This window comes from Fusarium odoratissimum (genome assembly GCF_000260195.1).
Source record: "Fusarium odoratissimum NRRL 54006 unplaced genomic scaffold supercont1.3, whole genome shotgun sequence".
Lineage (NCBI taxonomy): Eukaryota > Fungi > Ascomycota > Sordariomycetes > Hypocreales > Nectriaceae > Fusarium > Fusarium odoratissimum.
Genome location: NW_022158689.1, coordinates 2053494 through 2064001, shown reverse-complemented (window position 1 = coordinate 2064001; position 10508 = coordinate 2053494). Strand labels below are relative to the sequence as shown.

General features: G+C 50.6%; 3 protein-coding genes across 4 annotated transcripts; 2 read left to right on the top strand and 1 right to left on the bottom strand.

The window, feature by feature from the left end:
• The first annotated feature begins 1347 nt into the window (after positions 1-1347).
• On the top strand, positions 1348-6570 carry FOIG_03105 (uncharacterized protein). Its single transcript, XM_031200767.1, has 2 exons — positions 1348-4191; positions 4238-6570. The coding sequence occupies exons 1-2, from the start codon at positions 1542-1544 to the stop codon at positions 6220-6222; spliced, it is 4635 nt and encodes a 1544-aa protein (XP_031070535.1). The 5' UTR covers positions 1348-1541; the 3' UTR covers positions 6223-6570.
• Positions 6406-8079, bottom strand: FOIG_03104 (uncharacterized protein). Its single transcript, XM_031200766.1, has 5 exons — positions 7508-8079; positions 7323-7456; positions 7113-7269; positions 6974-7049; positions 6406-6917 (listed from the first exon to the last, which is right to left on the bottom strand). Exons 1-5 carry the CDS (start codon positions 7565-7567, stop codon positions 6742-6744), a joined length of 603 nt encoding a protein of 200 aa, XP_031070534.1. The 5' UTR covers positions 7568-8079; the 3' UTR covers positions 6406-6741.
• Positions 8080-8504: 425 nt separating this feature from the next.
• Positions 8505-9413, top strand: FOIG_03103 (uncharacterized protein). 2 transcript variants are annotated; one of them, XM_031200765.1, is made up of 2 exons: positions 8505-8579; positions 8822-9413. In XM_031200765.1, exon 2 carries the CDS (start codon positions 8848-8850, stop codon positions 9175-9177), a length of 330 nt encoding a protein of 109 aa, XP_031070533.1. In that variant the 5' UTR covers positions 8505-8579; positions 8822-8847; the 3' UTR covers positions 9178-9413. The 2 variants fall into 2 exon arrangements, with proteins under 2 accessions (XP_031070533.1, XP_031070532.1); XM_031200764.1 differs by having other exon boundaries at positions 8511-8579; positions 8751-9241.
• Positions 9414-10508: the final 1095 nt, after the last annotated feature.

Sequence of the window (10508 nt, the reverse complement as noted above, 5' to 3'; positions counted from 1 at the left end):
TAGAGTTGTGACTGTTTAAAGTATATATAAATTGGGTGGCTGGGTTAAAAGTGAGGTGGCCGGTCTGTGGGGGTGGCCAGTCTTTGGGTGACGGACGTTAAGAGAAAAAGGGGCTTCCTTGTCTTGTCAAGGGTCCTTGGGCTCGCCTCAACGCCCAGCCCACTGGGACAGTCTTCTTGATAGCTCCAGAAAAAGGTTCCAGAAGATAGAAGGCTGAAGCCCAAAGACTCATATGCACTCTCTAGCTGGAGTATCCAGTGGCTATTGGTAACTCAATGGCTACCATATCTTGTACCGTAGTAGATCAATTTGACTTTGTATCCGTTGAGTATTAGAGTTTGCCTACTGACTCGGGAGCGGCAAGGCTGGAACCTTTTGATTCTGTCTCCACGATTGACATTGTTTGAAGGCCTAACAAGGTTTGGTTTATTGAATTACGTTCATTCAAGTTTAGGTCGGCGGGAATTAGCGCACATCATCATTCATATGGAGTGATGGGACATTCTCGGGTTGGCGTTTTTAGGTGAAGCAGGGATTGATGAATTTACATGCTCTTCATCTGGAACTGTAGATGCAGACATTGCAGATGCATATTACTGAACGTTCTGCAGCATCGTGCCCTGCTGGTTGCTTTTAGTAGATTCATTTTCAGGTGGTTGTGGTGATGATATCCACTGACATCCAAATACCTGGCATCCAATCCCGATGCCTTTTATTAGTGTGATGGATGTGCTTCTACAACTTCCACTCAACTGCACCGGTACCACGCAAACATACGGGCACGCACTTGAACGGCGCCTAAAGATTAAAACAAGTTCGTCAATTGGATATTGAGTTCTAGGACACTGTGTAACCTTGGACGGATACGTTCATGTGCATATCCCCCATTCCTCTGAACGTTTCATGAGCATTCCTCAGTCTTCAATTGCTCTCATTTTAGTCCGTACCGGGTACTTCCTGGCGTTCATGAGTTCAACTGCTATTAATTAACACCCCATCTTTCCCCCTGCATCAAAGACCCTTGTCGCCCCTCTTTACAGGCACTTCTCCCCCTGGACTGGCAACCAAAAGAACAAATTTGCAGCGAATAAGACCCTAGATCTATCCCCGAAGCTCGACTGGGATGGTTGTTTTGATGGTCAAGACGCAGGTACATGTATACATTCGGTACCTACCAACAGTTGTACCGTGAAACTGGTTGGTGCTGCTAGATTGAAATTCCTCGCGGCGCCGTCGAGGGTCGAAATACTTAGCATCAGCCAACTTTGCACGTCACAATTCCTGGGCCCCCGTTGTCCGTCAAAGCCAACCGCCAACTGGCCCAATCGTTCGCGCGTGGCTTTTTATTTTTTATTTTTGCGACCCATGCGGAAGCCGGCTTCTCTTGCTAACTCAGCTAGCCTACCTCTACTCAGATTGGCTTGGGTTGGTTTGGTGAGAGGAGATTTAGCTCTGCAGGTTGCAGGTGAGAGTACGAGCCAAGGGAGCTGAGCAGCCAGACAAAAAAGCCCTTTTCTCTGCCCGGCCCCCATCGAGTCAAGATGCCGTTGAACTCAACTTCATCCTCCAACGACAATGCTCGTCGCAAGACTCGACGTCGGCCTCATACCGACCTGAATATCAACACAAACGCTTCATCCCTTGCCTCGCCGTTGTCGAGGGAAAGGGACGCCATTCCGCACCCACGGACGCCGCCTCCTCAGGATTCAGAATACCGCGTGTCCCAGTCTAAGTCCAAGTCTAAGTCAAGGTCTCTGGCCAATACGAATTCCGACAACAACAGTAGCAGCAACAATCGGGCGCCTACCAGGTTACCCGCCTCCAATACTCACGCGCATGAGTCCTTTCTAGAGAATCCCACTCCCGTCGAGGACGATATGGCCGACCGTCTACCTCCATCATCCACCCAGCGCGACTCCCACGATCTATCGTTGTCTCCTCGCAACGTCACCCGAGACTCCCTCGTGGCTAATATGCTTATGTCTCTCGACCAATTCTCCATGGCACAGTTGAGCGACAAGTACGGCCCATCATCCACACCTGCATCCCGTACACATACCTTCGACGAGACCTCGCCCCAGTTTGGCGCCGCCGAGCAGACTAGAAGTTGGGTAGCCTCCAATTCTGTCGCAGGCCCCCCCCGATCCAACGGACACCAATACTCTTACAGCTCGGATCTTGAAGGAGCAGACGATTCCAGTCGTATATCGAGTCGCGGTCGACGGAGCAATAGTAGCTCCAATTTCCAATCAAGTTTCCCGCGCCTCAATAGCGTTCGCGAAGGCCACAGAGCAGGCTCATCGAGAGCCATGCATTCGAGAGGGGGCAAACCGGGCAGCAAGAGCAGTAGTACAGCTAGTGTTGACGCTGGTTATGTTCAAGTGCTTGGAAGTCAACGATATGGACGCGGGTTTGGAAGATCTGCAAGTTTTGACTATGGACCTCAACACCAAGCAGCACAGCCTCCAGTTGTTGAACCGTCTCCCTTTCGAGTCGAATTCCCGAATAGTTACATCGACAACGAATACGATGCAGCCCCGACCCCTACCGTCCCGGGTGGCCCACGACGGGAGCCGTCGATCCCTGCGATGTCGGCAATGCCCTCGTCTATCCCACCACCAATGCCACCTCCACCTCTCGAGCCCCCGACACTCGATCATAAACGCAGCAGTCGCTCTTTGAAGAGCGTGTCGGGACGCAAGCCTGCCACATCTCGGGAGCCTACACCTGCTGTGCCAGCCCTGGACCTTGATTCGGCGCCTGCACCCAATGTTGGCTATGGTAAATCAAAGGACCCGACCGTGCACAGCGGCCCAACGCCTGCAACACATGCACCTGCACCCGTCAAGGAGCGTCCAGGCTTTTTCAGGAGAGTGTTTGGATCGTCCCGCAACAACTCACATAACAACGAAACGACAAACCCTCCGGCACCACAATCGAATCCTTCTGCCGACAAGATGGCTGGTAGTGCATCGGCACCACCATCTCGCGACACATCTTCATCACATTCTCATCACCCCGTACTACAAAAGAAACCATCCTCGTTCTTCCGTCGGCGGAAGAAGTCCGTTACTGAAGATACTCCTCCTCTGCCTCCAATGCCTGCAGCTCCCGTCCCTACAGCTGCGCCTAACCTGGCTCCTCAGGATAGAGATGGCAACTATCCACCGCAGCCAAGCCCCGTCAGCAGTTTACGCAAGGTTATGAACCCGTATCTCAGGTCTGGTCAGAGTGCTCCGGGAACTTCTGCTTCTCAAGGACCGTCTCCACTGGCCGATATTTCCAACATGACACCGGAACGAGACGACAGGGCTGCAGAAAGAGAAGGATATCAGCGAGAGTTCTCGCCTGACTATTCGCCAAGCCCCAATGCTAGGATCAGAACAGTCCGTTCAGAGTCTGATGAGCAGCTCAACAAGCGAAATAACAACAGTACACCCTCCCGCCCTCCACCTGAAAGGCCTACCAAAGCGATCGAGTCGCGAAATAACTCATTCCTTAACCTTGATGGGGCTAGTGATAATGAGGATGAACGTGGATTTTCGAACCGAAAGCCTGCTAGCGTATCCCAAACTAAGTCCAAGCAGCCCGATAACACTCCAGCAAGAGCCATTCCTCGACCCGGCAAAGACCATGTTGGGTCCAGGAAGCCTTCCCATCGCCCACAGCAGTCCGATTCCGAGGATGAGCCAGACCGCTCCAACCTGGCACTGCCGATCGAAGGAGCTCGAGCCTCTAGTCCAGGATCAGCTTCAACTGGTACAGATTATAAGTCTGCTCTCAGTGCTCCTCCTAGCGTGAGGATCGAAAGCTCGGCAGACCCTAGTCCCAAAGTACTTGGCACTTTCGATTCGATTAAAAACAAGGGTATTGATGAGCCTGAGTTTGTCATCGGGGACCCGACCGAAGATGATCGTCAGAAGGCACAAAAGATCTACGATGGTAATGAGGACTTCATCCAGAAGGAGAAGGCTGCCTCGTGGATGGGTGAAGAGGGCCCGATCAGACAACGTACACTTCAAGCTTACATGGAGCTGTACGACTTTACTAATCAGAGCATTGTTCAAGCACTGAGACAAGTTTGCGGACGATTGGTTTTTCGGGCCGAGACTCAGCAAGTTGATCGCATCCTGGTGGCCTTTTCTAAAAGATGGTGTGACTGCAATCCTAACCATGGGTTCAAGGCAACTGGTAAGCACATGAGCTGCCCGATGATTTTCTAAACTAACTGTGATAGATGTGATTCACACCATTTGCTACTCAATTATGTTGCTCAATACTGACCTGCACTTGGCTGATATTGAGTCGAAAATGACCCGCAGTCAGTTTATCAAGAACACCATGACGACCATCTTGCAGGCTGTCGATGAATCCGCCCCTGATGCTTTCCACCGCCCAAGCATTCTTCCAGACAAGAATGGCCTTGCGGCTGGTGAGAACCAGGACCCGCCTTCTGAGCAGGACCGACGTTCTTTCAGAAACTCCTTCAGACCCCCGGCTCGTGCGGACTCGGGTACTCTACCTGGTGAGGGTATTGAAGACTGCGGCCCCTTGGTCAAGTCCCGTTTTAATGGCACGAGAAAGGCCTGGGAGGAACAGATAGAGACTGTCCTAAAGGGAATCTATACCTCTATCAGAGATGAAAGGCTGCCCTTGTTTGGCGCTGAATCTGAGAAGAACGCCAGCCTACAGCCTTCCCACAGTGGAGGACTTTCTGTAATGGGGATGCTAAAGAGAACTCCTAGTGTCCTTAGTAAGGCTCCCTCGGAGAGCCAGCTATCTGTTCGCGGCCGAATCAACGAGAACGGTCGAGCCAATACAGCAAGGTGGACATCCAAGAGTCGATCTCGCGCTGGCATGAGCCGCAACGGCTTTTCTTCGAGCCGTACAAGTTTCGACGATGGCAATTCACTGTGGAGTCCTACACCGTCCTCTGCCACATGGAGCCGCCACTCTCTTGGAAGGACCCAAACATCTGTTTCACAAGACTCCTTTGGCTCTCACCTCCCTCGAGGTGACTATCAGCAATCGATCGGTTTTGCAAATGCACTGAGTCAAGCCATCATTCGAGATGAAGAAATGTACGGGGACGGTGCCCCATCCATCATGAGTTCTGAGATTCCGGCAACTCAACTCCTTGAAGACGAGTCTCTTGAACTTGCTGGACCCCCATGGGTCAAGGAAGGAATGGTCACTCACAAGCACCACCTGGATGGCGTGGATAAGAAGGCCAAGGCCAGAAATTGGTCCGAAGTCTTTGCTGTCATTCAAAAGGGACAGCTGAATCTGTTCTCATTCCAGCCTAACAAATCTGTCCGTTCGAGAAACCGCGGCAGAAACGCTGGCGGTGCCCCTGCTATTGTCGGCGGTGGCAATTGGCAAGATAACGCAACGAATCTGGGCTGCTATAACCTACGACAGACTCTTGCATCTGCGCTTCCACCGCCAGGTTACTCTCGGGCCCGCCCACATGTATGGGCGCTGAGCCTTCCTAACGGCGCTGTTCACCTATTCCAAGTCGGCACACCCGAGATTTGCAAGGAATTCGTTACTACAGCCAACTACTGGAGCGCTCGTTTGAGTACCCATCCATTGACTGGTGGTATAAGTAACATCGAGTATGGATGGAGTGAGGCCATTGTCAACAACGCTTTGGTATCAGCCATCAACGAGACTACGACTGGCAAGACATCGCGCCCCGGAAGCAGCGCAGCACATGGCCGGAGGTCAAGTGTTAACAGTGGTAGCTTCCGAGGATCAAGCTTTGATCACGTTGCGGGTGCTTTCACCAACAACAGTGGACGTGGTAAGCTACCAGGCGATCGGATTCACATTGCCGAATGGGCACCACCCACCCAGAGCATGCGGCCCAGCAATCAGCCTGAAGCGGAGCAGCTCCAGACTCTGGACACCTATGTCAAAGGGATCGAGGCAGAACTACAGACACATAACCGACTCCGCAGCCCCATGCTTCTGGCTTTTACCCCTAGAGGTAGCAACGCTGTGAAGGCCATGGCTAACTGGGAGCGCAAGAGCGCGTACCTACTACGCGAAATTGTCAAGTTCACGACATACGTCGACTGTCTTAGACAAGCTGATTCGAGGAAGCAAGAAATCTACCACGAGAGGGACTTGGCGCAAAGAGCTGCGCGAGGTGAACTCAGTGAAGGTGACATGGACGTCAGCAGCGACGATGAAGGAGATGTAACATTGAGACCTTGAAACGGTCTATGTACGAACAAGCATACATACATACAGACGCATCAGTTTTTGACGTTTGCTGCATATTTGGAGTTGGCGTTGACATTTTCATTTTGCTACTTTTTTGTTTCTCGCTCACGGGCAATCAAACAGCCCTGATACCCCCCAGGTGTTGCGTTTCACGAATAATTCTACGGTGTATACAAAAGAGAGAGCGTTGTACTGATGGTGGAGAAGACAGGGCGTTATGAATGCCTTGGTATTTGGATGCGTATAAAATTAATACTCTTCTTTGTAATGATATTGGGACGATATATGAATATATCACTGAATATGAAGATTGAATGTTTTTGACAGTATCTTTGCATAGTTCACGTGAAGCCCTTTTCAACTTGATCTCGAGACTTTTATTGTAAGATTTGAAGCTGCAGAATATCGCGGCTCGTGGTATATTTAACGTTGCCAGTCAATGAGCTTTTGAAGGCACCTGATTCAATATGTATAATACTCCCGATGAACCACTTTCGAAGCCATCTTGACTTAACAGTAGTCAAGCATGGAACCGAGAGCGGTCTTCTCGGCGCTGGTAATAGTCAACTGCCAGTAGCTCTTGACCTGGATCCAGCTCTTGGCGTAGGTGCAGTAGAAGCTGGTCAGAGGAGGCTTCCAAGAATCAGGGGACTTGTCGCTCTTTGCCTGGTTGACATTGTCGGTAACTTCATGATGATGTTAGCTTATTGTTCTTGATACGCAAAGCATTGGGTTAACTTGCCTGCCCACAGCTGGGGTCGTGTAACATCATTGGCGAACTGAGTACGCTTGGCGGTAGTCCACGAAGCAGCTCCAGACTAAGATGTGTCAGCTAGTGTCTCCCCAGACGTGAAAGGTCAGATGTTGAAGAGGGGACTTACGATCCAAGCGTTCTTCAGAGGAACCATGTGGTCAATGTCGATGTCGCTGGCCTGTGTCCAGGTGGCTCCGTCATAGGGAGACTTCCAAGTGCCGGAAGTAGCAGCACAGGCCGAGTTGGTGACGACGTTTGTTCCATCTCTCTTCAAGACGTACTCACTAACAGGCTTATTAGTATCTAGACGCATGTCTCCTGATATGGGTGTAATCACCGAGTGTTGCAAGCACCCTCATAGGTCTCCCAGTGAGGGAAGAGGTCTCTGTCATAGGTGCCTGTGTTGGTGGAAGCGGCAACGGTGAGACCGCTCAGAAGTGAACGAGCAGTAGAGTCACTGGGAATTCCGGGCTAGATATGTCAGAGATGGTATCATGATAAGTGTGGCCAAGAGTGCCATACAGGTGTAGGTGCGGCGAGGACGCCAGCAACAGGAACGAGAAGCGCGATAGAGAACTTCATCTTGAGATGCCAAATTGAGGACAGGAGACTTCGAGAGGGATGAAGAGAAAGGTGAAGAGTACTGCATACTTTGGACGCTACACAAGTGTCTTTATATCACTCAAGCCAAGATACCATCTCGGCATCCCTCTAATCACATCACCATCTCCATCTAAGACCAAGCATCTACATAAAACCACAGAATTCATGCTCCTTCCTTATTGGACATACATCCGGCGCACAATAAGCTGTCCTCTGTCCAGACATCCTCACCGACGCACGTATATGGGTTTCAAGTCCGTAGATCTCTCAGGCACGAGGCATCGTGATAGGCGAGCAGATGACTATCGGGATATCGAGCGTCTATTCAGTGCCGGGTTATAAAGTGCAGGGTCCAGTCAAAGGCTGAGACGCCGCCACGCTGATAAGGTAGTGCCGGTGATCGACATGGGGTGTTTCTGGATGGAGAATAAGAGTGTGGGGATCGGAAGATGGGCAACCTGCCTTTTGGGGAAGTGTGCGTCCGAGATTTGACAAGGGTCTTATTTACTCTGTAGATAGGTCTTCGTGGGGTTTTGTTTGTGGTGTTTGTGGTGTTTGTGGTGTCAAATGTTGCTTATACTGAAATAGAATGCAAGGGGGGAGAGGGAGAGAGAGGAAGAAGAGGAGGTGAAGAAGCCAGCCGTAGCAATATGTACAACACAGGCAAAAAAGTGCATCTACATCTTCCTCACCCAGACCTTGATCTTCATTCCGAGGCTGTTATCTTTAGAGGACTTGCTGTTCTAGGCAATGTGTCTCATGACTTGTGTACTGCTTCGACTAGACTCAAATAAGATGTGTAGATCTTTCATGCTGGTGCTTGATTAGGAAGTCCGATATCGTGGTGCTCGAAATATGCACTTGTTGGTCACCTACTTATCTATCCCCATGGTCTAGCTTTCATCCAAGACGTAAAGAGGTTGGCTAGATGGGTCAAGGTCATCTACAATATCACTTGGGCTCTCTCACAGCCAGAAACAAGCAATCATTGGTGGGTTTTCTTCTATTTTCTTCTCTAGCGAGCAATTATTGTACATGTCCCCCGATTACAATTCTCATACAACCAACCCTTTGCATTGCGATATCGTGTGGGAATGCTGCACCGGACTTGCTAATTCCTTCTCGGCCTCATGCCCGTTTTGTCTGATGACAGCCGTCTCAGGTATCTCTAATATGCCTTGTATGCTGATATCTTGCGCCCAAAAAATTGATGAAATCAAATGCAGTGTACAGAGTTTCTCTTCGGTAAAAATCGAGGTATGGTTTCTCAAATGTCTCGCGGGAGGTTTCCGAAGGTTATCAGCCTTAAGCACCAATTCTCCACCAGGAAGCAATCTACCAAGCTTCGGCCTCCCGCTCTGGTTTCGCGAATTGATCAGTATCGGATACTGATTTTAGGGGTGCTCTTGGGCAAAGAGATGCTGTGGAGGAAGCGAGCGTACGTGTGGCTCATGATCTCGATGTTCGATGCCATCGTACCCAATAGCAGTATCATCAACTTCAGCCTGGTGAAGACGGCCACCGAGTCTGTCGACCAGCTTCTTGAACCTGGTGCATCCCTCGGCGAATTGGACAATGTACTTGATTGAGTGGGCGTACCTGCGGGGTCTATATCGGGGGTTGATGTCCAGGTTGATTTGAGCTCCGTGCCGGATCATATTTCTGAACACGGCTTCGAGGCCCTCGTTACCTCTGTGTACTACGATGGCTTGGGCAATGAATGCCAGTGCAGTATTTCCACATGCGTCAGGGACGTTGAGAATGCTTCGGTGAAGTGCAGGGTTATAGTTCCGGTGAAACCTCATATCCAGTTCGCTTTTCAGGCATTTTCCAAGTAGGTACTTGATCATGTGATGCCTGCCGCTCCAATCTATACGAGCAGATTGAGCAACAATCAGGATTGGTGACTCGTATGGGTAGCAAGTTCGGACCATGCGGTGGTGAAACCCGTGGTTGTCCATAAGATCGTCGACCATTTTTCTACAGGCTAATCTCGATGACGCTTTGTTCGCCGATTCCAAGGCAAGCCGAAACACACAGTGGAGTGGGTTGTTACCAAGGGCATCGACCATATATCGCCCAAGCCCGACGCCAGACTCCAGGAGGTATCTTAGGGCCCTGAAGTTGTAAGCCTGGATGGCAAAATGTAGAACCGAGTACCTCTCCAGTCCTCCGGGGGCTTCATTATGTGAAGGGTGCAACTCCACAGCGTGTCTCAGAAGCTGGACAGAGTAGTTGTGATCTGTCAAAGTTGCCGCCAAGTGATGAACGGTCATCGGCCAAAAGGGAGGCTCCGGAGTTGCCACGCCTTCAACTGCAAAAGCAACAGCAATCGCGCGAAAGTTGAAGGTTCCGACGTAAGCTGCCTTCCAGTACTCGTCCAGGAGATCGAAGGTTTCAACCTGATGCAGTACAAGAGGTGCCAGTGCAGGTTTCCACCGCAGTCGGGGGAGGTGGTTGAAAAGTGCCGTCTCTTGTTCTAGCCGATCTCTGAATTCTTGTGGCAGGACAATATGCAGATTCTTGACATCGAGATACTTGGCACCCAAGCGTCCCAGCTTTCGGATCACACGGTGCTGCTGCCGAGCTGCTGCGATATGAAGCAGAGTAAAGGTTGCTCTGGTATTCGTAGTATTGCGTTTGTATACTTTGTTGATATTGGAACGTAGAAGCTCGGTTGGGTACTTGGTGATGATGCGGTAGCCCACTTGATCAGAGCAGTTGAAAACAGCATGTTGGAGGCCTTGGTGGCAGTCATCCTCCAGGTCTTGAGTGTAGAGGTAAGCCTGAAGTGAGATGAAGAGGGATTTGTTCGTAAGGATTAAGTTTCCAAGGCTCCCCAGATTCTGGTACCCAGGCTTTTGCTCGGTCCGTTCTCCAAGCTCCTCGACGATCAGTAGCAGGAGTTCTCCGATTCTGA

Excerpts from the sequence above, each read along its gene's own strand:
- FOIG_03105 (XM_031200767.1), top strand. The coding sequence starts at position 1,542 with ATGCCGTTGAACTCAACTTCATCCTCCAACGACAATGCTCGTCGCAAG. Across the intron at positions 4,192-4,237 it reads CCATGGGTTCAAGGCAACTG|ATGTGATTCACACCATTTGC; the intron begins GTAAGCACATGA and ends TAACTGTGATAG.
- FOIG_03104 (XM_031200766.1), bottom strand. The coding sequence starts at position 7,567 with ATGAAGTTCTCTATCGCGCTTCTCGTTCCTGTTGCTGGCGTCCTCGCC. Across the intron at positions 7,270-7,322 it reads GAGGGTGCTTGCAACACTCG|TGAGTACGTCTTGAAGAGAG; the intron begins GTGATTACACCC and ends TAAGCCTGTTAG. Across the intron at positions 7,050-7,112 it reads CTCTGAAGAACGCTTGGATC|TCTGGAGCTGCTTCGTGGAC; the intron begins GTAAGTCCCCTC and ends GACACATCTTAG.
- FOIG_03103 (XM_031200764.1), top strand. The coding sequence starts at position 8,809 with ATGCAGTGTACAGAGTTTCTCTTCGGTAAAAATCGAGGTATGGTTTCT.